This window comes from Ctenopharyngodon idella, chromosome 7 (genome assembly GCF_019924925.1).
Source record: "Ctenopharyngodon idella isolate HZGC_01 chromosome 7, HZGC01, whole genome shotgun sequence".
NCBI lineage: Eukaryota > Metazoa > Chordata > Actinopteri > Cypriniformes > Xenocyprididae > Ctenopharyngodon > Ctenopharyngodon idella.
This window is the reverse complement of record NC_067226.1, coordinates 40476682-40503267: the sequence shown is the minus strand read 5'-3', so window position 1 is coordinate 40503267 and position 26586 is coordinate 40476682. Positions and strand designations below refer to the sequence as shown.

The following is a 26586-nucleotide window of genomic DNA, read 5'->3' as shown; positions in this document are numbered from 1 at the left end:
CCCATGTTTACTGCATCATCCACAGACCTGTTTGCTCGGTAAGCAAACTGCAGGGGGTCCAGTAAGGGTTCGCTGATGTCCTTCAGATAAGCCAGAACCAGTTTTTCAAGCGATTTCATGACGGCAGACGTTAGCGCCACAGGTCTGTAGTCGTTAAGTCCTGTTATCTTGGGTTTCTTTGGAACGGGGATGATGGTGGAGCGTTTGAAGCAGGAAGGGACCTCACACAACTCTGTTGAAGATCTGTGAAAAGATGGGGGCCAGCTGATCAGCACAGGTTTTCAGACAGGCTGGTGTGAGAGTGACATGAGAACGAAATGAGAGTGAGTAATTAATGACAGAAATGTAATTTTTGGGTGAACTAACCCTTCAAGAATATTGCTGGAAGAAGTAGTTCATCCACTGTAAATTCAGACATACTTTTTTGTCACACAGCCTACTGTTTTTCACCTACTATATAGTAGGGAAGTATGCGATTTTGGATGCAGCCATATAGTCTATGTTATTAACGCAACTTTAGGTTGTAAATCTGAATATTAGAACTAGGTCTATTCAGAGCAATCACATATAGGCCTAGTGATGTTAAAATATTCACAGATCTTGATACATTATATAGCTTTATATTAATAATTTAGTATTCTTTTTTTTTTGTGACAGAACCAGTTGTTGTTAGCTAGTACCATTCAGTAGCCTAAAAATTCTGGGCAGATAAAGCGTGCTTTACAGTCGTAATTGAAGTCGTCAGTGTCCGTGGGCTAAGTACAGTCAACTGGCCAATTGACGTCTCCTTATTTGACTTGGATTGACTCACTTTGTATAAGGGCCGCTGCACAGTCCACCGTTTGAAAAGGGTTCAAAGAACTTCAAAGTTTCCGTGGCGAGTCACGAGCAATGCTTATTCCACAAAAAATGACACAGAGGGGTTGTTTTCATTGGATTTAAAGAGCGGCCGAAACCTCGAGTGCGAAGTTGAAAAAAGTTACTTAGTAGGGAACGGTGATTTGTGATTTGTGCCCTCTGTTTCCCTCTAGATATCTCACGCTGAAATAGGAACTACCCCTGAAACACACATGGTACAATCCAATGCACCTTTTGATCATTCCAGCAGAAGCAGCAGCGACTGACTGTGGACAACATTTCAAGGTTCTTGGTGGAGTTGCGGCGTCCTGATTTGTCTGTAGTTTAACTTAACCCGTGACCGAATGGGATCACAGACGCCTTAAACAATGGTGTTTAAAGAGTTATTAATCTAATTCAGTTGATCTGAAGGGTGCTGGTACTTGAAAGAAACATTTGCGAAAATACAGCGCGACCGAGAGAGGATTCTTCACGATGAGGCTCACTGCGGTGCTTTGTGGCAGTCTTTTAACTTTCATGCTTCTCGCCGAAGGTAAGTGTTTTGGAGTTCTTTCTTTGCTTTGTGAAGTAAACACGTAAATACAGTCGCCAGTGTGTGAAAATACCCTCCAAAACAGTCTGAGCGAACACAATTAAACCGTATGATCTTCAAAGAGTTATAGCAGACACTTACACAAACAAAACAAAACAGAGTCGTGATAGATTCAAACCGCGTTAAAGCAGTAAATCACCTCACACGATGATCAGTTCGCCAAGATAAGAAACTAATACTAGCTACTATCTAGTTGTTGTTGATGTAGCTTATATAAATAGAATTTAATTTACCGTGCAGACAAATTTCCTTGAGTAATGCAGCTTGGCTGAAACGAACTTGATGTCTTTCGTTTATGTAAACGTGGATGTTTCTACAATATATAACACGTAAATTAGGCTGTCTTTTGAATACCATTTGTCTTTTATAAAATACAAAATCGCCACTTCGTTGCAAGTCAACATCGCCGCTCACACTGTATTTGCAACATGTTGGAACAGCCGCTGCACGCGGGCAGGAATGTAGCGACTTCAAAGCGCAGGTTCGGCCTTAATAAAGAAATACACGGACGCAGATTTGACAGAATTACACAGATAAAAAATTACACAGTGTTGCATCAGTGAAGATGCCGTGTACTACATCGATAAACCTGTAAATGTCAACTACCTTGTGTATAAGGTAAAAAAAACCACCCTTGGAGCGATTGCAAAAAGTGTGCGTAAATGTGAGTTTCATTATTCATTGTATGCTTTCCAAACAATTTCACCTCTTACATAACACTACGTGTAATTATATGTATCTGTGTTAGCCATGCCTTGTAATATACATATATTAGCCTATTATATAAACATTATTCTGAAAAATCTTTTCCCTAGCTTGATATCTTGTTCAGCAATAGCCTATAATATATTATCTAAAGAATAAACTTTATCTCTCATGACACAAACTGTTTTACAGTGTTTGGCAGTGAAATGTAAACTACACCTGTGATCCTGCATGTAGACCAATGAAACTGCATCAAGGTTCACACACACTATTCAATATGTAGATCATTTATTTAGGGGCACAACTTAGCTTTTTTTTTTAAGTGAATAAAACAACATATTTGGTAGGTTTTTGACCGGGACATGTAGCTACAATTTTGTTAGGGTTAGTCACATAGACATAATTTGTTTCTTTACTCTAGGTTTTCTTTCTTTGCAAAACATTGCAGAAGAATTGACCACTCAGACATGCTATGAAATTGAATTGCCTATCGAGAGAGACTAATCTCTAACAGTAAACGAATATGAAGGTTAATGTGCCGTTGCATGAAACAACAACACCAACATTCTGCATGACCTTTAAACTTGTTGCTGTATGGTACTGGTTTTACAATTGTATCATTAATGTTAAAGATGAACTATAAAATCTGTATCATCCATGGGTCTAGTTGTTCTGAGATGCTGAAACCTCATAACAGGAATATTCTCTTTGGTGTATTCTTAAGCTGATGCTTCCTTTATATTTGTTGCGTTTATAGTCACTGGCAGCCATATAACTCTATCAATGTCCTGCTTACAAGTGTATGGGCTTTTTATAAAGTGTGTGAAAATGTGTGGCAATGTCTTAGGTTTCTCACAACCCCCCTGGGCATTAGCTCTAATGTCATGATCCCATTCAACTACTCATAAGATGCATCTATACGCTTCTAATTGCCTTAGGAGTCCTGCCATCAAAAACAGCTCTAGTTGAATCTTTTTTAGTGACGCAACACAAAGGTTTAGGAGGCTATATTTGTAATAAATCAATAAATTAAAGTCATCTTTTTAATACATGGACATTTCATTATGTAGGATAAATTGTTTTTTGATATTCTGAATAAATTCAGTGTTTCAAAAATGGTATTTTAAAATTAATATTTAAAAAATAGTGTAAAAATAACAGAAAAGGAAAGTGATCAAATAGGCTTTCAGGTTACAGTGACTGTCAGATAGCCTAATAATCAGTCAGATATCAAAGACATCAGCAACATCTCATTTGGTGTGTTGGAAATGTTTACACTTATTGTGATGAGGACATTTTTGTGTTTTCTGTATCTTATTTGGAGAAGAGTTAACATTTAAACAAAATGCTGAGCTCTTAGTGACTCTGGGATTGTTTGTGTTGTGCTGTGTTTTTTTTTTTTTTTGTAAGCATAATGCATAAAATTTTGTGTAATTATTATATATAAGCCTGCATGAGAGAATAAGTAAAGGTGTTACAAGTTTGTACGTTATACAGTTTTAGAAGAAAATGTTCTATTTAGAATCTTAAAGGGTTCTGTCAGGTGCTTCATAGGGGTTCCCATGATTGGATCATTTTATGGGTTTAGTTTTAAATAATTAATTTTGTTTTAATTAATTTTTTATTTACATTAAATGTTATGAATTAAACAGCACGTAAACTTACTACAAACACCAGGCAAAATTGAAATAACCCATTAAACCTGAAAGTATTATGCAGTCATTTTAGACATTTCTCCTTATATAGAACCTTTTTGGCATAAAGAGTTCTTTAAAATTGAGTCAAGAACCCTAGGGTTCTATATAGAAACCCATGTTTTTCTAAGATTGAGAAGAAAAAAGTGACAAGCTTGAGTCTTGAGCTAGTAGCACAAGTTAAAAATATGGGCTTTTGTTAAGGGACATGGTGTCTACATGTTAGTACATGTTTGATTGGTAATGCAATAATTAACAGTTACAGTCCTTTTTTTTATGTTTGATTTGGAGGATCCATGCAAATAATGGGAAAAAAATTCTGTGCCTTGGGCGATATGACTAAAATCTTATTTCACATGAGTCATTTTTTTTTCACAATTACAGTATCACAGTATAGTTATTTTTGTTATTTTATTGTATCTTTGTTAATTTAATATAAGATTAAAGCAGTAAATTACAAACAATTACAGACAAGAAGTTTTCAGGTACAGTAGGTCTATCCAACAAACTAAATATGACAGAAATTGTAAAAATCAAATGCAAAAATAAAACACTGCATATACTTCAGTGCATGAATTAAATATAAATTGATCCTTATTAAAGCTTCAGAAGTTATGCAGTCAAACACAAGCTGGGTTTCCATCCAAATGTGAAGTTAATCTTGTCAAATTTCGCAAACAAACAAATGCGATTTAGGTGTGTTTCCATCAAGTTGTTCGAGCGGATGAGGGTGGTATTGCGTTTCCATCACTTGTTTCTGATGTGATACTTCAAAATGCGCATAAAAACAGGGTGATGGAAACATAGCTACAGTGAGTGATTTTTCTCTTTGTCTTTTGTTGTTTGATTAACAGAGACACAGACTGCAGCAGGTATATTAGACTGCTGTCACTTTAAGACCAAATGCACAAATCCAATATGTTGGATCCCATTTTTCCCTCAACCTCAAATAGCGCAGACACTGGATAAAGATGAAACTTTCTAAAGCATGTGTCGATTGCCCGCATTCACACACACTATCATAAGGTGTACACTTTGAAAGGCTACACGTTTAACTGTACGCATATGCTAAAAAAAATGTAAAAAAACGAAGTATACTTTGGGCTTAAGTCATGAAAGACAACTCAGTTTAGTACTGGCAAACTGACAGATAGACCAAACTTTCAGATGGCCATTTAAAGAAAACCCTGTTTTAGCTTATTGGTTGTTTTGATTAGTGAGTACCCAGTACTGTTGTTTGAGCCACCTCTATATGTGGTATAAAGTGGGCAAAAAAAGTTTCGGGCATGCTCTCTGCCACTTAACCAGGTTCTGTCTCAAAAAGTGGATGTGTTTTTGTGCTGATATTTTCACCTTGTGAATAGACATTTTTATTTTATGTTGTGCAATACACAATGGCATTTAGGATTCTACCACCACATTTAACCATGGTAAAGAGGGGCCATTCATTATTTTTCCTCAACCAATGCTCATTGGAAAAACGTGCCTGTGGCGCCATTTCTGCACAGTATTATGTTTGCTTTTGTGTGTTTTACACTTTCAAAGTAAAATGTCCAGTGAGTGGTGCTAAAAGTGCATTCAGTTTCATCCAACAGATGAACATGAAGCTGGGAATGTTTTATGTTGGTTGTTGTACGTATTTCAGCAGTTTGGAAATAAAACGTCTGGCGAGTGATGTTGAAGGCACAATGTGTAAATTTCACCGCTAGAGGTTGCTTATTCAAAACAAAGGCGCAGCATGATGACGTCTTGATTTTGCGGAATCATGGAAGGTGTTGTCTTCACGTCTACAGCCGGTGAAAAAGAATCCGACGGGACTCGGGCAGAAATGTTATTCATGGATGAGCTAATGTATTAAAGATTTATTAACATTCCTGTAGTATGAAGCAGGGTGTGGCTGAAAGCTGTTGGAGCAGAATGAGGCCACTGGAGCGATTGCCAATGAGAGACGAGCACGACACACGGCTCGAGCAGCGGAACTTTTATTATGCCGCAGTCGCCGCTTCCGTTTCTTCTGGTCAAGAGTATGTGGGGTAACGCAAAACGCTGTTTTATCATATTTGATACTTTTGTGTGTTGAAAGTTGTTATATTACTACTCTGTGCGTTCGCTCAGTGGCTGCTATGAGACACTTGTTGCACACTGCAGTAAGTTAGATCGATATTAGGCATGGTAAAGCATGTACTTGTAGTAAATCAAGAAAACGAGATGTGTTGAGCTGTATAACATGATTAGTTTTCTTTCGATGAATGTATCCATCGCCTGTCTAATAAAACACATAATAAATTAAAGCGTCTTTGGTATTTCCATGGTTTCTACAAAATAAAACCGGAAATCGAGGGTAACGCAGGTATGATGTCATTGATAGGCGACACACGGACACGGTTAAAATAGCTTATTTCTCTGGATTTAAACATTCTTGGAAACATTTGGGATAATGTAAGTATACAAGTCAACAAAATATAAAAACATTGTTTTAGTGGTTTTTGGATATTTTAATCCAGAAATCTTACATATTGTGCCTTTTAAAAGGTTAATGCTCTGTTGCATTTGAAAGTAACAAACCACCACTAAACCCTACACTAAACCTAACCGATAGTGTTAACAAAAGCAAATGTGAGAGAAAATCACATTTGCTGAATCAACCATTCCATTTTAGTTGCTTCTACAAGTCTTTAGGCTCTTTTATCATGACAAAATGTTTTGAAATGATATGTTTCATGGGACTTTTACCCAGGTGCTTTGCATTTCAACTGCAATGCTGTACCAGGTGAGCAATCGAGCAAGTTCACTACATCAGAAAAGCCAAACATATGGAGCTGGTTATGTGATGCAATCTTTAAAATGTATTAGTTTACAAAACATGTACTATGGTAAAATCATTCTGAGGTCATAACATAGTATTGTTCAAGGAACCACTCAAAAATAAGTCTTTATTAGTTGACATTTAGTGACACATACTGTTTGTTCAAGAGAAAAATGAAGGTCGCTGTGTAAAAAGATCATTGAAATGTGAAAATGTAATTTAAGAAAGAATGCAACATTATGTGCATTGAGAAGGTGTTTAGTGTCTGTAATGGCAAATTACCCTTTTAATCGGTATCTGTTCTATTCATTAGTGTGTTCACAATAGATGGCATTCCTAATGTTTAAAGAAAGCATTCCGAATCTAGAACAGCTTTAGAATGAAGCAGTAAGTAATTTTATTTACTGGGTGCATTGTGTCTAATGAACTCTCACTACTCTTTTTCCCAGGCTGTCTCTGTCTTTCTTTCTCTCTGTCAAAGGCTTTCTGTGTCCTTGGCCTAGAAATCTTTCACTCATCCATGTCACGTTCAGTGGTCCCTCTTTTTTGAAACCCCTTGTCCAACCCCCAACACACACACACTCACACAGAAATACATTCACACCACTATGCCTGCATACCCTAAACCATCCAAGAGGCCTCAGCAACAGGCTCTGTTAAAGAGACAATATGGGTTTCTAATAGTAATAGTCCTACAACACAAGGCTTTAAGTAGCAGTATGCAAGTTAAAAGCTCCACTCACTAATGAAGTCAGAGAACTTAAGTGGTCCTTTAGTGTTGGGACAAAATGTCCAAACAAGCCAGCCTCTCTCCCTAGCAGTATAGGATGTATGCAAACAATAGCTTTTGACTCTGTGTAGTGTCCCTGTTTGTTTTTTCCCCCAATCAATGAGGAGGCAGTTGGAAAAGGGTTGTAAAACTTAGAAAAACAAAGTGGTGTACCTGCACTAAAAAAAATAAAAATGATTTTTTGAAGTTGTAAATAAAACCAATATTATTAAATGTGCCAAGAAAACTATTTTTCAAAATGTCATGTTTAATTCAATGTTGCTTGTCGTTTCTTTAATTAACTATGAAGTTTTAATAGAAATTTCGGTAACACTTTAGTTTAGGGTCCAATTCTACATCCCTTAATCTTATACAATACCTAAACTTACCCACTACCTTAATAAGCAGTATTTAGGAGTTTGAGGCAAAAGTCATAGTTAATAGTGAGAATTGGACCCTAATCTAAAGTGTGACCAAAATTTCTGAGTGAAAATTATACACCAGATTTTTTCAGTGTGGGATTTACTTTAAAACAATTTTCACTCAGAAATTGCTAGTAAATTTAACAAATAATTACAAAGAATTTTACGAATATTCCTGTAGAACTTTCTCCAATAATCTTTGTTTTATTTACAACTTTGAATTCTCAATTTAAGTGTTTAGTTAGAAAGGGGCTATTGGTAACACTTTAAAATATGCTTGTATTTGTATTAGTTACTGCATTAGTTAACATTTAATTTCAATGAACAATGTTTGCATCCAGCATTATCTAATCTTTGTTAATGTTAACTTGCACATATACTAAATACTAATACATCTCTTAACATTAATGGCTGAATTTGTTAGCAAATACAACCTTGTTGTTACTGTATTACCTGGTGTTTTTGTGCATTTTATTTTCAAACAGCTTAGAGTTCATGAAATGCTTTGTCTCTGGTTTTTGACATTGAAATTAATCTTTTTTCTTGGTTTGTGTGGGTTGTGATAGAAATATTTTGATGAAGAATGAGAAAGAATGGAATGTGTGGGTTTTTTAAAAAAAGTGATGAAAGTATTTTGTGGAAGATGGGAAATCCTTTGATTCTTATAATTTTCAATGAGAATTGCAAATTATAATAGTCATAGGCCATTACAGTAGTCATAAGTCTTTGTGCTCTTTTATTGTGACTTGTGTTTCACAGGACTCGTACCCGAATGCTCCACAAGTTTACCACGTCACAAAAGCCAAAACATTTGGAGCTGGTTATGTGATGCAAATGAGAAAATTTATTAGTTTACAAAATGCACTATGGTAAAATTCTTTTGAGGTCATAACATAGTATTGTGCAAGAAACCAAAAGTCTTTATTCATCAATAATCTGCACCTTTTAATCATAATTTGTGTGAAAAAGAATAAAAGTTGTTGGTGTTTTACAGACACTATTGTTCATTTCAGCTGGAAACTGCAGTGAATTGTATGCATAGGTACACAACTTCTGGTGCTCCTAAACATAAAATGTCTGTGCAGATATCAATATATCAGCTTCATCAAGTGATTGGTCTTGGGTCACCCAGTCATAAGTGGACAACGCTTTATACAGGACCAGAACTTTTTGTGATCCAGTTACTCAAATCACATTTAGAGGCGTAGTCAAAAACACATGCATTTGTGGTGTAACTGCTCCTCTCTTCTGATGGCAATAACACTGAAGGACTGATTGAATACTGTCAATCAACCACTGAAAGAAAAAAAAAAAAATCTGTAAAACTTGAACTGTTACTGCAACACTGGCTCTTTGATCCCTTTTTCTAAGGGGCAGATAAAGTAAAATAAAATTTTTTTGTTTTGTTTTTTTTTGCCTCAAACTTTTAAATGGTAGGGTTTCAGGGTTTCCACAAAAATATTAAGCAACACAACTTTTTTTCAACTGTTATTAGTAAGAAATGTTTCATGAACAGCAAATCGGCATATTAGAATGATTTCTGAAGGATCATGTGACATTGAGTGAATATTGGAGTGATGATGCTGAAAATTCAGCATTGCATCACAGGAATAAATTGCATTTTAAAATATCTTCTGGTTATTTTAAGTTTCAATTATAGTATTTCACAATATTACGGTTTGTACTGTACTTTTCATCAAATAAATACAGCCTGAACATAATAGACTTTTCAAAAACAGTAAAAAAAAATCTTTATTTCAAAATTTTGAAGGATGCACGTTAGTTATGTAATAAAGCAGTAGAGCTTCATGGAGCTTATTGCTTTTATAAAACTACTTTTACACATACCTGGCAAGGTTTCATAAAATAAACACACAGACACAAAAATGTAATGCTATTAGTAAAAATATTATTCTTCCGCCAAGCAATGTAGTTCTTCACGAGCGAAATAGTTGCCAAGCAACACACAGACGCTGCAACACAAAATGCTTTTTTACAAAATACTATTTCAGTCTTTCTACTTCAAAATTTCATGTTAAATTCAGTGAGTTTTTTGGAAGTTCTTTAATAATTGTTTGGTAAATTTATAAGCATTTTCTGAGTGAATCCTACACCAAATTCAGTGCATAGTATTGTCTTGCAAGCTTTATTCGCTGTTCTTCAACAGTACACAAGATGTGCTCAAACTAAATGATACAGTAAACATTCATGATTACAACCTTATTAATACCAGTTATCTTCAGCCACAATCTTCACTCTTAAATTTGTAGTTCTTTTTTCACTTTTTCCTCATTCTGTTCCAGCTCTGTAGCTTTTCAGCTTTTCAGGTAGCAGAGCCTAAAGACCATGAAAACCATGGCAACAGTGTTTTCTGTGCTATTTTGCAGAAGGATTTCCAGTCTGCTCAGTAGTTTCTTCACTGAACTGACTGCAAAAAAAGAGAAAAAAGTGTTAAAGCACAATGTATTTATTAAAATATATTAAAGCAGTCTTCATGCTTTTTGTGTGGCTTGTTCTACTTCTCATAAGTCGTGAGCCACTTTTAAAGCTTTTTCAACCTATGAATATAATAATCTAAGTTATGGAATGATTATGGCTGTGGTTGCTTAGCAACCAGTATATGAGATTTGAAAATATGAAATCTTAGGCTACGAACCCATTTGAGCTGCGGCCTTGAAATTTCACATGTTTTTCTTAAAGGGTTAGTCACCCAAAAAAGAAAATTACCCCATAATTTACTCACCCTCAAGCCATCCTAGGTGTATATGACTTTTTTCTTTCAGCCGAACACAGTCAGAGTTATATTAAAAATATCCTGGCTCATCCAAGCTTTATAAGAGGAGTGAGTGGAGGATGAGTTTTTGAAGTCCAAAAAAGTCGATCGATTGATCATAAAACGTACTCCACATGGCTCCGGGGAGTTAATAAAGGCCTTCTGAAGTGAATCTTTGCATTTGTGTAAGACAAATATCATTATTTAAAACTTTATAAAGTAAAATAACAAGCTTCCGGCGCAAAGTCCATACACATTCGACGTACGTCCAAAAAGCGTTAACTTTCATGATGTAGTACACAAACATGACGTACTATGCGTTATAACATAGGATATAGCGTAGTCAGTGTTGCCAACTTAGCGATTTTGTCGCTAGATTTAGCGACTTTTCAAACCCCCTTAACGACTTTATTTTCAAAAAAGCACCTAGCGACAAATCTAGCGAGATTTTGGACAAACCTGTCGCCAAAAGTCGCCAGTACTGCGAGCACGAGGTCTTGGTTTCCCACTGTAATCACACCCCTCTCTGCGTCTACACTGTTCAGTGAGTGGCTGAGAGAAGCAGCAGCACATTCCACTGACCGCATGGCATCTGACGTGAATGAGTAATCTACACGTGAGCACAGTGTTGCCACGGAGTTATCACTTATCTGCTTCTCCTTTGTTTTATATTTAAAGAATTTTGTTTGACCGTTTTGATTTCCATTCTTCTCGTGTGCTTTATCGTTCATACTCACTATATCACAGAGCTTAAGTTCATCCAGTTTCTGAACTCACTGAATTACACAATTCAGTAATTTACACACAAGATGTAGTCATTCACTATATCATACTCGTGCTGTTGTCTAAAAAAATTAAAAATATATATAGGAAATGAGAACAGTTTGACTTTCGGCTATATTATAGCTATTATATCAAAATACAGTATGTGAGCAGGGATTAGGAGAGAAAAAACATTAGGCAGGCAGAATGCAAGTACGACGTGATGTCACGAATATGCTAATTGATGTATGACGTCATCTAGTGACCTTTAGCGACTTTTTGGGCAGGCTTTAGCTACTTTCCTTTGAAAATAGTTGGCAACACTGAGCGTAGTATGACATGACATAGCATAGAACGTCATGGCATTGTGTACTACATCGCAAAAGTTAACGCTTTTCAGAAGTACATCAAATGTGTATGGCTGTCGCGCTGGAAGCTAGTTATTTTACTGTATGAAGTTTTAAAGTACGTTTTGTGATCGATGGATGCACTTTTTTGGACTTCAAAAACTCATCTTTCAATCACTCCCATTATAAATCTTGGACGAGCCAGGATATTTTTAATATAACTCTGATTAGGCCTGGGCGATAAAACGGTATCGATATTTATCGACGGTACGTCTTAATCGATAACGATAGAAAAAATGTTCGACATGACTCTCGATATAGTTTGACTTAAATGACGCACTATGAGTGACAGCAAACAAGTTGCTGTGGAGTTCAGATGCGCAATCGCCACGTGAAATCAGGACACACAAACACATGAAAATGAACGCTGAAAAAGGACATATCAGCTCGTCAGTGTGGCAGTTTCATGGTTTCCTTACGTCTTACAGTTGATCTACTTCAAAGTTCGTCTTGAGAGAGCAGTTGTCATGTCGGTATTAACAGCTGCACAAACAGTTTTCAACCACACTGTATGTTTATTTCTGTGCTACAAATATTCAAATTATCTCAGAAGTACTGAGATAAAAGTTTATAGTTCAGATAAAACTAAAGTCTATGTTATCGATCAAAATAGAGCAAATCAGCTTTTGAAAGAAACTTGAACGCGCTGAAAATGACACATTTATCGATTACATTGTTTCACCAATTTCGACAAGTGACTGTTAAAAAATGTATTTGAGATTCTTTCAAATACACTGATTCATCCAGTAATGAAACAAGAGTATTTATGGGTGTGTCATTGAATCATACATCCAAACAGATTTTTTTTTTTTTAAATAATTAATTCAAATATATTTAAAATTTTAAAATAGACTGCAGCAATTAATATTTTGTCAGAACCTCTAGTAAATTACGTTATTTCGTTTAGTTGTCATTCAGAATTGTGATCTCGGTTTGAAGCAAACAAAAAAGTTTCTCAGTTTATCCAGAATTGTGCAGCTCTAAGTTTCTTTAACACTTATTTATTTAATCTTCATATAAAATATAAGAAAGATTTGTTTACATTTCATTTTGCTTTGTTTTAAAAATTATTTGTTGTTTGCCTTAATTAAAAATTCATTGGTTAAATTCATGCATTTTTTTTTTTTTCTACTAAAATTTTTCAATAATTATCGATACCGATCAATATGAAACATTATATCGTGATAATTTTTTTTAGCTGTATCGCCCAGCCCTAACTCTGATTGCGTTTGGCTGAAAGAAGAAAGTCATATACACCTATGGTTTGGGTGAACTATTCCTTTAAGAACTAATTTGCTTTTGGGACCTATATTTTTTACCTAAAATTTCCCACCTCTACCTAAAGTCACATACGAGTTTATAGGCAATGTCAGTAAATATATATTCCAGTGTCATACCGTACTGCAGAGATGTGACATAACAGTTGGGATCAAATGCTTCAGTTAAATCTGATGTTCGCCAGTTACTGCGAGTGGTGGACAAAATATTATTGTGCTGAAACTTACAACATCTCTATGTACATATTTGTAGTGTATTCATAGTTTCCCCTCAACTCTTAAGACCTGAAATGTATATTGACCTTTTTCTACATGGTTATTATTGTCCCTTCAGTCCTCTTGATCACTTTGTCAGTTGCCTTTGTCTTACCTTTATAGTGGCCAATCTTATGTAAAAGTTCTTCAAAGTAGCCTCCTGTTTCCTATATAATGGGAGTTCTGTAAAATGAATCTCCGCCTATATATATTGTGAGATTTTGTTTCATGTGCTGCTTTGGGTTTGCATCTAGACTATAGTCACCCTAACTGACAACAAAGCTGTTTGTCTCTGGTAGTAGATTGCAACTGACTGATTCTGCAAATTGTCCTTTGATTCACCATGTATTGTTTGAGAGTACAACACATTTTTTTCAATACTACGTTGTATAGTTTGCTGAATGATGTTTTGTTCTTAAACAAATTACACAAATATTGCTTGTTTAGACTGTCTTCACTAATGTTCCATGGTATACTGGTTCTTCGGTAGTGTTGTGGTGCTTAAGCCTTAAAATATTGCCAGTGACACTGTATTTTGAACTCAGTCGTGAGACTTATGGCTCAGACAAAAATGAAACGCACAGTGGAATTCTTGAGCTCCGCTGACAGCATCTTAACGTTAGACATTACAAGACGTGATGCAACGGATAAAATGTTTATCTCATGAAAGCATACATAGACCAACGGTTTTAAAAAGAGCATAATGAAATATAAGAAAGAAAATTTACGCATTATACACCGTAGGGCTGCCCCCTAATAGCAGGGTTTTTCCTGGGTCAAAAATGGTCTTCGGTGGTGGCTGACAGACATGGTGATCCACACAAACAGGAAAAAGTACCCTACTCACCTGATCTGCGAGCCCAATACTGACAATAAATTACCTGCCACTCTTACTGTAATCCTTTCTCATCCTCTTTGCAAAAAGAAATCTGTGATTTCATAGCTTTGTAAGAGAAGATGCTTCTTTGCTAGACCTGAAAGTATTTTGGTATATATAATAATAATAATTATAATAATAAATAATAATAATAATTTATAATAATGCTACTTTTTAATACTGATTATTAATTATTAAGAAGTTAATTTAACTAACAGTCTAATTTTCTACCATATACAATTGAATGCACCTAGCTAACAACAACTTTGTTCTGGTTTCACCTCACTCCAGTCTAAACTAACTGATTTTATAGGTAATTTACTACACATTGTCAAATAACCTGAAAATATTCTGTGGATTATTAAGGCTAAATCTTACTAACCACTCTTGGGTAAGCACACTTACGTTCCCATTTCAGAGTTGTTCTGAGTAAATTATTTTTTATACACCTATTCAGACATGACGTCTCGTGAGTTCAGTGTTGGACAGATCAGTTGTTTTAACTATTCATTAAAATGAATCGGTTCAAATGAGTCATTAGTCAATCAGTCTTCCGAACTTTTAGCATCGTGCCAGTTGATTTAGATTAATATGTGCGAGGGAGAGAGAGAGCAAAGACAGTGCTTAGTTTGAAGACAGAGAGAGTTCGCGTACACGAGGGAGGAGCTCTCTGCTCGTTCTCTCCGTCAGTTAAAGGGTTAGTTCACCCAAAAATGAAAATTCTGTCATTTATTACTCACTCTCATGCCGTTTTACACCCGTAAGACCTTCGTTAATCTTCGGAACGCAAATTGAGATATTTTTGTTTTAAATCCAATGGCTCCGTGAGGCTTACATAGGGAGCAATGACATTTCCTTTCTCAAGATCCATAAAGGTACTAAAAACATATTTAAATCAGTTCATGTGAGTACAGTGGTTCAATATTAATATTATAAAGAGACGAGAATATTTTTGGTGTGCCAAAAAAAACAAAATAACGACTTATTTAGTGATGGCCGATTTTAAAACACTGCTTCAGGAAGCTTTGGAGCATAATGAATCAGCGTGTCGAATCAGCGTGTCGAATCCGCAGTTCGGAGCACCAAAGTCACGTGATTTCAGCAGTTTGACACGCGATCCGAATCATGATTCGACGCGCTGATTCATAACGCTCCAAATCTTCCTGAAGCAGTGTTTTGAAATCGGCCATCACTAAATAAGTCGTTATTTTGTTTTTTTTGGCACACCAAAAATATTCTCGTCTCTTTATAATATTAATATTGAACCACTGTACTCACATGAACTGATTTAAATATGTTTTTAGTACTTTTTATGGATCTTGAGAGAGGAAATGTCATTGCTCCCTATGTAGGCCTCACGGAGCCATCGGATTTAAACAAAAATATCTTAATTTGTGTTCCAAAGATCAACGAAGGTCTTACGGGTGTAAAACGGCACGAGGGTGAGTAATTAATGACAGAATTTTCATTTTTGGGTGAACTAACCCTTTAAAATGCACCCTTATCACAAGCGCAGCAATCATCTGCATCACTCATAAACATCTCACAATAACTGATCAAATATGGCTTTGGCAGGACAAAAATTTGTTTTGGCGGCCTCCAAAAATTTTTCAATGTTCAATTTCAACCCTGAATAGTTGAATAAGGGTGTGTTCACATTTGTCATGTTTGATTCGATTAAAACGAACCCTAGTGCGATTGCTCTGTTAGTGCGGTTCATTTGAACGTGTGAACGCTGCCATCCGAACCCTAGTGTGCACCAAACAAGTGGACCGAGACCGCTGAAAAGATGGGTCTTCCAAGCAAACTCTGGTGTGGTTCGAATGATATATGAATGCAACACGGACCAAAGACATGTAAACAAACCAAAAACAGGAAGATGAGACCCTAAAAAGGACAGAATCCTCAAAAAAAAAAAAAAAAAAAAAAAATTCATAAGATTTGACAATGTCATGTTGGACTAATTTGAACACTTTCTGCATCATGACGTAATTACATGATCATCTAAACGAATTAATTAATCTAAAATCTAAAATCCCACCTAGGGCACCAACAGAGCCTGGGCTGACCCTGTTTGTGACGGATGGATTCCCGCCTCTGTTTTGACTCCTTTATGCATTTTATAAGCTCTTCTTCACGAGTTCCCAGCTGTCCAAAATACCATCATATGCAGGTTACGCACACACAACAAGCGCATTTATCTCAGCACACAGCATTGTTTTGGTTGTTCGGTAAGTTCCGTCTCAAAATAGTCAATACGTCATAAAATCCGACCAATCAGATTGTGAACGTGTCCCTGTGCCTTTAGGTTCGGTATCTTTTGGTTATGTGATGAAATTGCCTGTGATAAAAGATAAGATTGATCTGTGATAAAATCTGAATGCTAATCGGACCAGGAGTAAATGTTTTTCTTTTTTTCTTTTTTTTCTTTTTTCTTTTTTTTTGGTCCGGACCGAAAAACCAAACGAACCGAACTACAAGTGTGAACGCACCCTAAATGTTAGTCGACGAGAAGAGGCTAAAGGCGTTTAGGGGTAAAAAATATGTTCGAAATATGTGAGCAACGATATACTGTTATCGAACATCTGACACAACCCACACTGCTGAGCGCGACAGTTAGATGAATATGTAAATATATGTAGCGGGCTTTGCTCTCAATAACAAAGTAAACACACAACAAAACTGAGCAAGCTTTTTAATAAAGCGTAAGAAAAGCATCTGATCATAGCAATGTAGATATGTTTGTTTGCACGAGGTTCTGTAATTCGGCACTCTAGTAAAGACACGTCCCGTCACGTCTATATTATAGCACTTTATACAATAGATTGTTTAAAATCAAGCAGCTTTACCGTGTTTAACATAAAAAACCGTGTCGGTGTCTCATTTCATCAGAAGTACAACTTGGTTTTCTACTATAAAGCAGCTGTACATTTGTACATTTACTCCAGTGTACATATTTTTTTTTTTTTTTTCTTTCACTCGCGAACGTCTGACTTCCACAAACTCTTGAGGAGAAATTAACTGGAAAAGATTTTCCACGTGAAAGAAGGCGGAGCCTCAGCACACACCTACCTTATATAAATGGCCATGGACCAATGGGAGTACAAATGTGTTTACCAGCCAAAGCGAACTTTTCTGGAAATTTTGCTTTGGCAAGCTTCGAACTTCCCAAATGAACTCCAAACGAACTTTGTTTCGGTCTGATTTTGTTCGAAATGAGGTCACATCAGTTCATTCTTGGATTTCGTTTAAAGTATATCGGGGCTTTTAGTCAACCAAATTCTATTTAGTTGGTTAATTGCAGAAAGAAAAAAAGGACTGCACAGGAAGTGTCAAGGTCACGCAGTCCACGACGTACAGATCGTTACATGGCTTGCCCGTGTGGTAATTACAGTATGTCGGGCAGGAAATCCAAATGTTCACCTATAAATTCTTTTTGAAGTGCGTCACAAAAATGAATCGAAACTCATACTAATACAAGCATTGCCTCGCAGACATATTCTATATGTCTAAAGCTTGAAATGTCTACTTTTCCAATTCAAAAACAAATATTCTCTGATTATGTAATCCCTATGAAAGGTGCATTTCTCTCTAAAGGCCACTATACTGCGGAGATGGTGAGTCAGCATTGTCAACTTCATCTTTGCAGCCAACACTGACTCAGAAAACACTAGTTTACCAATAAATTTTTAAAATGTTCAGTAAGTCTCCTTGCTGTTTTTTTCCGACACATTCATAACCATCTTTCCTGGTGCGCTGCCACAAGTGCATGCACTTGAATGCTAATTTTTTTTTATTTTAAAGGCTCAATATTATGGTATTTATAAGTATTTCTCTGTGATGTAGAACAATGTTAGAAATGTTACATATAATATTCTTCTTAGCCTTGAAACTCAAACCATTTTTTTGATGCCACCCACCACCCAGCGTATATTTAAGTAATTAAATGAATATCATAAACGTGCAACTAGTCAGCTAATGGCTTAAATGAATGACTACTAGTCGACTAGAAAAATCTTTAGTCGGAGGCAGCCCTAGTACACCTTGTTATTCTGTTTTTTTCTACGATACGCGGCAGGGTTTCTATTTCGGCAGCGTCACAGCTTACAGCTCAGGTACTGATTGTGATTTGTATAATATTACAGTGGTTTCGATTTGACATTGAATATCATTGTTAATGACTTCAGTAGCCATAGTGAATGAAATTACCTCAGATATTGAAAATAGTGTTCAAACTGTGAACTCTATGTAAACATCTATGTAAAGTTTACTACATGATAAAAATTGTATCAGTCACTGAGTACATATTTGATATGATGGTAAAATGCTTTAATTGTTTTATAAATTTGATTGTTCTTATCCATTTCTTTATCATGCAGAGAGATTCCGCCCACACATTTTATTGCTTCTTATTGCTATCTCGCGTCTGGTGTGGACAGACAAATTGCTTGTTGCTGGTATCTTATCGCATCTGGTTTTTTAAATAAAACAAAGATTATTGCAGTATGGTTTACAGGAAAATACCATTTCAAAGTACTATTTCTACATCAAAGTTTTATGTTTAATTCAATGCGTTACTTGCAGATAAATGATTAGTTCAATTCAGAATTAAAATTTCCTGATAATTTACTCTCCCCCATGACATCCAAGATGTATGTCTTTCTTTCTTCAGTCGAAAAGAAATTAAGGTTTTTAAGGAAAACCAAATTTTCTCCATATAGTGGACTTCACTGGGGTACAACGGGTTGAAGGTCCAAATTGCAGTTTCAATGCAACTTCAAAGGGCTCTACATGATCCCAGCCGAGGAATAAGGGTCTTATCTATCTACCAACAATTGGTCATTTTATAAAAAAGATAAAAATACAAATTTATACTTTTTAACCACAAATGCTCATCTTGCACTAGCTCCACGATGCGCCACGCATTACGTAATCACGTTGGAAAGGTCACACATGACGTAGGCGGAAGTAGGGCGAAAAACTCCATCTCATTTTCTCCTCCAACTTCAAAATTGTCAGACATCATTGTTTTACCCTTTTTTTGTTTTTTTTGGTTTTTTGTGAAGGCCGTTTGACTTAGTATTTGCATGTTCGCTTTGTAGACACTGGATCGGTACTTCCGCCTACATCATGCGTGACCTTTCCAACGTGATTACGTAATGCGTGGTGCATCGCAGAGTAGTGCAAGACAAGCATTTGTGGTTAAAGTATATAATTTTTGTGTTTAGAAAATGACCAATTGTTTCGCTAGATAAGACCCTTATTCCTCAGCTGGGATCGTGTAGAGCCCTTTGAAGCTGCATTGAAACTACAATTTGGACCTTCAACCCGTTGTACCCCAGTGAAGTCCACTATATGGAGAAAAATCCTGAATTGTTTTCCTATAAAACCTTGATTTCTTTTTAACTAAAGAAAGAAAGACAAACATCTTGGATGACATGGGGGTGAGTAAATTATCAGGAAATTTTAATTCTGAAGTGAACTAATCCTTCAATAGCAATTTCTGTGTGAAAATGGTTTCATAGTAAGTCCTACTCTGGAAAAGAAATTGGTGTAGAAATTTTCACTCAGATATTGCTAGAAAATTTCAAAGTTAATTACAAAGAAATGGCAAGTAACATGTTGAAGTAGAAGTATTTTGAAGAAGACTGAAATATTTTTTAGTAAAACATTCTCTAACCTTTGTGTTATAAAAATCAAAATATACACCAAATTGTTTGTAGTATAGGACACATGGGTCAGTTTGTTTGGAGCTTTCAATGAAGTTGTAACAGTGCAAAATCTATTTTATTTTAGACTAGAATAGAATAGACTAAGGGCCAGTTTCACAGACAGGGCTTAGATTAAGCCAGGTTTAGGCCTTAGTTCAATTAGGATATTTAAGTAGCTTTTATAAACAGGCTTAGAAGATAAAACAATGGCAAAGACATATTTTAAGATATGTTAGTGCAAATTGCTTTTAGTTAAAACAGCTCAAACATGTATTTTAGTCTGGGACTAGGCTTAAGCCTTGTCTGTGAAATCAGACATATAGGGTTAAACCTGAACACTTAATTCAGATCTAAACTTTTTAAAAATGTAATATTCCAGTTTTCTTATTATCATCATCATCATTATTATTATTATTATTATTATTATTATTATTATTAATAATAATAATAATAATAATAATAATAATAATAATTAATAATATCATCATCATCTTTGTGCAAACTGTAATGAATATACCAGAGACCCTGGCACTTCCGAAGGATATGGATGGTATTGTGATACTACTTGGCATCATGGTTCTTCAGCTGGTATATACTGTGAGACTAAATTAAGGTATTGTGACACCCCTAGTCTCTACTGCTTGGCCAGTGTTGAGATACTTTGTCTCCTGCAGGTTTCATAGTGAATCATGGGGATTTGGGCTGGAATGTTGTGAATGTGCCAGTGTTCCCTCAGCCAGTCTCATACGTAAGCCCTCATTTACAGCTCTGACAGGTGCCGCGGCTTAGTTCCGTGTGTGCACACTTTTATCTATGCGGGTGTGTGTTTGTCATGCTCCACTTTGTGCAGTTTGACATGCACAAACCTTATTGAACATATGTCTACAGACTCTGTTATGTGTGTGTGAGACAGGTGCATGGCGCGGTCCAGTTGCTGGGCAGTCGTGGCAGTGGGTAGAAAAAAATGGCTCATTTGGTGCCTGCCTGGCTTCATAGTCAATGGTCAGATATTTTCCATTGGCAGCCTGCCCTTACTTCCACCCACCCTCTCTTTTCATGTGGTATTCTTTGAACTCTTCCCACACAGTCAGACATACAAAAAAGGGTTATACTTTTATTTCTAATTATTCTAAAACACTCTAAAATTAGTGTTTCTGCTCAGTTGCCATGGCATTTATATGCCCTATTGAATCCATCCACCAGGCATTGTTTTCTAGATTGTATCTGAAGTGCATTGTTTTCAATGTTGTATCAGTAATCAGTATCAGTGATGCTAACGGTCTAATCAGATTCAATGAACTATGCTAAGCTATGCTAAGCTATGCTAAAAGTGGTACCGCCAGACCCGGAGATCGGCTGAATTGATTCGAAAACAGTAAAACTCAACTGTTTAACTCCAAGGGAGTTGGAAAATAAGCCTGTTTTCAAAAAAAGTGGAGTGTTCCTTTAAGCCTAAAGTGTATGTATTTTCTATAAACACAGATGAAAATTTCCATGAATAGATTCTCCTTGGACAGCATTTAGTAATAAAGTGCAGTTTTTCTTATACAGCTACTGTTCTGTTGTTGCTCGATTTTAGTTTTGATCAAAATGATTGCACTTCCTTTTATTTGGCGCAGAAAGAAAGCAAGCAGAGACAAGTGAGCATATATAATGCAGTCTTTTGTGTTCTCACTCACAAGTAAAGCAAAGTAGCGGTTTAAAGAGGTTTGTGAATCTTTTTGTTGGTTGTTTAAACACACCAGAACAAAATAACTAACCTGTTTCTACAGTTCGCTAAATCCCAGTTCTGCTTGTAAGGATATTATAGTGACAAAAGTTAGAATCATATTGTGACATAGACAAAATAAATTGTTGCTAGTTCTGTATTTACCTTTGCATTGCAAACAAGCAGAGAAGGTGTGCAGCACTTCATTTAAGATTGAGACAGGGCAGAGTTATGAGGTTTGACTGACAGTTTGAGGATCCAATGAAGTTAAAAGGGTTAATCACAAGCTCCATTTAATACTTTTTTTATTGGTTAAACATTTGCAAAAACCAACAGATAGACGTAAAGGGTGACCAATAGTAATGGTTTATGAAGAAAAAAAGACAAAATATGGAGATATGTGATTTCTGCCTGACTGCAACAATATTTTAAAATGTATTAGCATTAGAGTGAAATATTATTATTATTATTATTATTATTATTATTATTATTAATAATAATAATTTAAAATATATATTTCTCCTCATTGTAATTGGACGTGCAAGCATAGGCATGTGCTTAGAATGTTTATGCATAAATCTGGCCCTGGTTGGAATCACACTTGCTGTTTTGATTTTTATTTACTTTTTTCCCTTAAAAATTATTAATAATAATAACAATTAAACAATTTGGGGCAAATTGGATATTGTTATCATTGTCCCACATAGCTTAGATATTTTTGCTGTTGTTGTTGTTGTTGTTTGTTGTTGTTGTTTGTTGTTGTTTTGGTGGTTTTGCGGCAAATGCAACAAAATGGTCTGGTTTAGGGATGTTGTGGCCCCATCTTTTTGTGTCCGTTTACCCATTAGATTACCTTGTGAACCACTGGTAAAATTACTCAGCTAACAATGTTGAGGCAGCAACAACAAGCAATGAATAGAGTTCAGATGAGGGCCTTGTGTCAGTAGTCACATGATTTGTAGAAAAGCGCCAAGATCAAACAAACCCTTTGGCTTCTCCACAGTGAATTCATTCATAGGACTAAGTTCCAAGCATGCAAGATAAGACTTTAAAAAAAAGAAGCCCTAAATAGTGATAATGGGTGGATTGCCTTTGGCTTTCTTTCAGAGTCCCATGACTTGTCAATGTATCATTGCATTATTTTTGTGACCATCAAGATTGAGTTTTGTATTCAGATAAGTTGTTGGTTGATGACCATCATTTCTATTCAACAATGTTATTTTAAAATGATCCCCCTCTTTTAAAGTATATTAAAGGCACGCGTATTGTTATTATTATTTTTATTGTTAACATTGTTATTATTATTATTAGCATTGTTATTGTTTTTTTTTTTCTTTTTTGTTCCCTGAAAAGCCTCCTGTGGTCTGGTGTTGAAAATTAGCATGTGTGCTAAAACACTAAAACAAGTGCATATGGTTTGTCCAATGTAACTGTGATGTCCATGTCAAATAAACATTTAATAATAATATGTAAGATTTTTGGATTCAAATTTTCAAAAACCACTAGAACAAAGTTATGTTTTGTTGACTTGTGTACTTACATTATCCCAAATGTTTACAAGAATATTTAAATCCAGACATCATACCCACGTTACCCTTGATTTTATTTTGCAGAAATCATGGAAGCAACCAAAGATGCTTTAATATATTATGTGTTTTATTAGACAGGTGAGCAACTGTTTGGATACATTCATCGACAGAAAACTAATCATTGTTATACAGCTCAACACAGAAAGTCTTGTTTAAAGGGGACCTATTATGCCCCATTTTACAAGATGTAAAATAAGTCTTTGATGTTCGCAGAGTGTTTGTGAAGTTTTAGCTCAAAATACACCACAGATAATTTTTTATAGCATGTTAAAATTGCCACTTTTGGGGGCTGAGCAAAAATGCGCCGTTTAAATGCAAATGAGCTGCTGCGCTCTGCCTAAGAGGGCGGAGCTTCAAGAGCTAATTCTCCGGTGTCAGGAGTCAGTCAGGACGCAATATATTGTCAGAAACTGCGAATATATGCTGCATGGAGTAGAACAGGTATAGTTTAGTTTAATTATGGTTATAACTTATGTTGTCTTCTTGTTTTTATCCACTATATTAGTACAAGCCTGTTTACTGATGAGTTTTATAACGTTTATTGTACTTCACACAAAAGATGAAGCGTCCATTTTCACTCTAGAAAATCACTGAAAGAGCTTAATAAAATACAGTGCAAGTGTGCATTAAAATATTATCCATAAACTCTCTCTCTCTCTCTCTCTCTCTCTCTCTCTCTCTCTCTCTCTCTCTCTCTCTCTCTCTCTCTCTCTCTCTCTCTCTCTCTCTCTCTCTCTCTCTCTCTCTCTCTCTCTCTCTCTCTTGCATTATCATCAAGATACACAGCGAATTACACAGAAACACTCGTTACAACTAACAGTAAACAAATATATAAAGACCCTATGCCTTTTTAGGTGGTGCTTAATAAACTGGTAAACTTTATATCTGTAAATCAACTCTCACCTTCATTACTGCCATATCCAGTATCACTCTGGAGACTGTAAGCTGGATGACGAACAGTTTACTGATCTATCCTTAAGTAGCAACTTTTTAGCACAACCTCTGTTTTGAACTGTCCCTTTGTATTGACGTTCGTTCACAAAGCAGTCCGATGTGAAATGATATCGCACAGACATAAATGAATTTTTGTAGAGTTGAGGGAGCATTTTCTTCAAAAACAAAATTAATCCACCTCGTCTTCAGCGGCTCCGATTTAGGGAGTAAATGGAGAGAGCTATGTGGATTAATCCATCAGAACACCTAAAACGCTTGGGAGATGTTCTTGTCAGTGCAGCAATGGCGGACTGTACAACTGGCTGTGAACTCGCTCAGGGTGGTTCTATGTTAAAACAGCAGTGTCTGTCAACATTCGTGGGCGGGGCCTGTGGCTAAAGTGACGTCCCATTGCCAGGGATCTGGAAACGGATTGTTCAGAGACACTGCTTATGATTTATTGGGATTAAAAAAAAAAGGAGTGGTTGGATTTTTATCATTATAGGGTGGTTGTGTACACACACTGCCAACACACATTTATGACCATACAAAAGTGAATTTTGCATAATAGGTCCCCTTTAAATCTCATTTTCTTGGTTTACCACGAGTACCATGTTTTAACATGCCTAATATCGATCTAGCTTACTGCAGTGTGCAACAAGTGTCTCATAGCAGCTGCTGAGCGAACGCAGAGTAGCATAACAACTTTCAGCACACAAATGTATCTAATGCCTCATTTCCACCGAGCGGTAGAGGACAGGGCAGTATAGTTCAGTACGATTCGGGACGGTAAACTCCGATCCGGCTTGCGTTTCCACCGCCAACAGTACCCTTACTTGATAGGCGTGGTGTATGCCGGAAAGTAGCGATCTATCATTTTCGCGTGAAGAAGAAAGCAACACGGTAAACAACAATGGAGGACATACAGCAGATCTTGTTCTAGGTTCTCGGCATGTGGCTGTTTGTCAAAAGAAGAAACGGTGTGTTTTAACTTGTCGCCTCTTGTGTTGTCATTCGTCTTGTAGCACGCACAAGTGACGATTCTCTGTAAACCAATCAACATTCTGCAGTGATTTTTAGCTCCACCTTTTACTACTGGACTACTGTGCTAGGTACCCCAACCCCAAGGGTCCCAAAAAAGTGGTACGGTACGGTGCGAAATTAGGTTACCATTCACAACTTCTGACAATGGAAATGGCAAAAACTGCGTTCTGAATTGTACTGTACCATACTGCTCGGTGGAAACAAGCCATAATGTGATAAAATGGCAATGCGTTACTCCACATACACTTGACCAGAAGAAGTGGAAGCACTCGCATAATAAAAGCTCCACTGCTCTCAAGCCGTGTGTCGCGCTAGTCTCTCAATAGCAATCGCTCCAGCAGCCTCGTTCTGCTCCAACAGCTTTCAGCCACACTCTGCTTCATACTACAGTAATGTTAATAAATCTTTAATACATTAGCTCATCCATGAATATGGTTTCTGCCTGAGTCTCGTCGAATTCTTTTCCACCGGCTGTAGACGTGAACATAGCACCTCCCATGATTCCGCAAAATCAAGGTGTCATCAAGCTACGACTTTTTGAATAAGCAACCTCTAGCGGCGAAATTTACATATTGTGCCTTTAAATCCATAATAAGTACTCTTAAAAGTATGCTAAAGTGTGCTTCTTTGCTTGGGTCAGAAAAGCTTGTTTTTCAACTTGTTTGATTGAAGGCGAGTGTGTAAATGACGGTTTTCTCCCACAGGAGGTCAATCGTTCATTTAAGCCGTGTTCTCTAATGGTGTCTGGACGTTTTTCAAAGTGCCTCTCCACATCCCACTGGAACTGTTTAAGTATGCAGCAACTACTCTGATAATTTTTTCATGAGCATGCTGTCCAGACACGAGGAGGCTGCAGATGACAGGACATCATGGCGAATCTGGGTCATAGTGCTTATCTGCCAAAATTTTAAATGTGGCTCCTGTTGGAGGAAGAACTTATTTGTATGTGGATGGGACTCTTTGCTGCTCTGCCCTTTTCTGTATTCCTGAGTGTGCAGTCAAATGAAGGTGGGGGATTAATGTAGTCTGTCACAGGCATCACAGCTTTTATATCCCGGTCAGTAGCCATCTGTTTCCATATGTCTAGAGTGATCTCTAAATGTCCCCTCTGAACATGGGACACAGTCAACGATGAAAGCAAAATCAGCATAAAAAGCACTCCAACTTGCAAAAACTAAAGCTGATGTCAAAAGTACAAAAGCGTTATTTGAGCGTTGTTGAGCGGATTTTGTAAACACATCTGATTGTCAATTGTTCACGCGCTCATCAGATATGTCTGTGATTGGCTACAATGATCAACGCACGGGAGCGTTTGAAAGCACACGGAAGTGTTTGAATTTGAAAGCGGGAGCGTTTGATAGCAGGCATCTATCAGCGGACTGGTCTGCTGATAGACGCCTGCTT

The 26586-nt window shown here is 36.4% G+C and overlaps 1 protein-coding gene across 4 annotated transcripts in view; it reads left to right on the top strand.

The window, feature by feature from the left end:
* Positions 1-842: 842 nt before the first annotated feature.
* Positions 843-26586, top strand: part of lrp4 (low density lipoprotein receptor-related protein 4) — a 115474-nt gene continuing 89730 nt past the window's right edge. Inside the window, exon 1 of one of the 4 annotated variants that reach the window (XR_007930922.1) lies at positions 843-1390. Coding sequence is in view for 3 of the 4 variants with exons in the window: in XM_051900357.1 (XP_051756317.1) it covers positions 1333-1390 (58 nt within the window). In the remaining variant the exon portion in view is untranslated. The remainder of the gene's footprint in view (positions 1391-26586) is intronic. The other 3 variants (XM_051900357.1, XM_051900355.1, XM_051900356.1) reach the window with 3 other exon arrangements.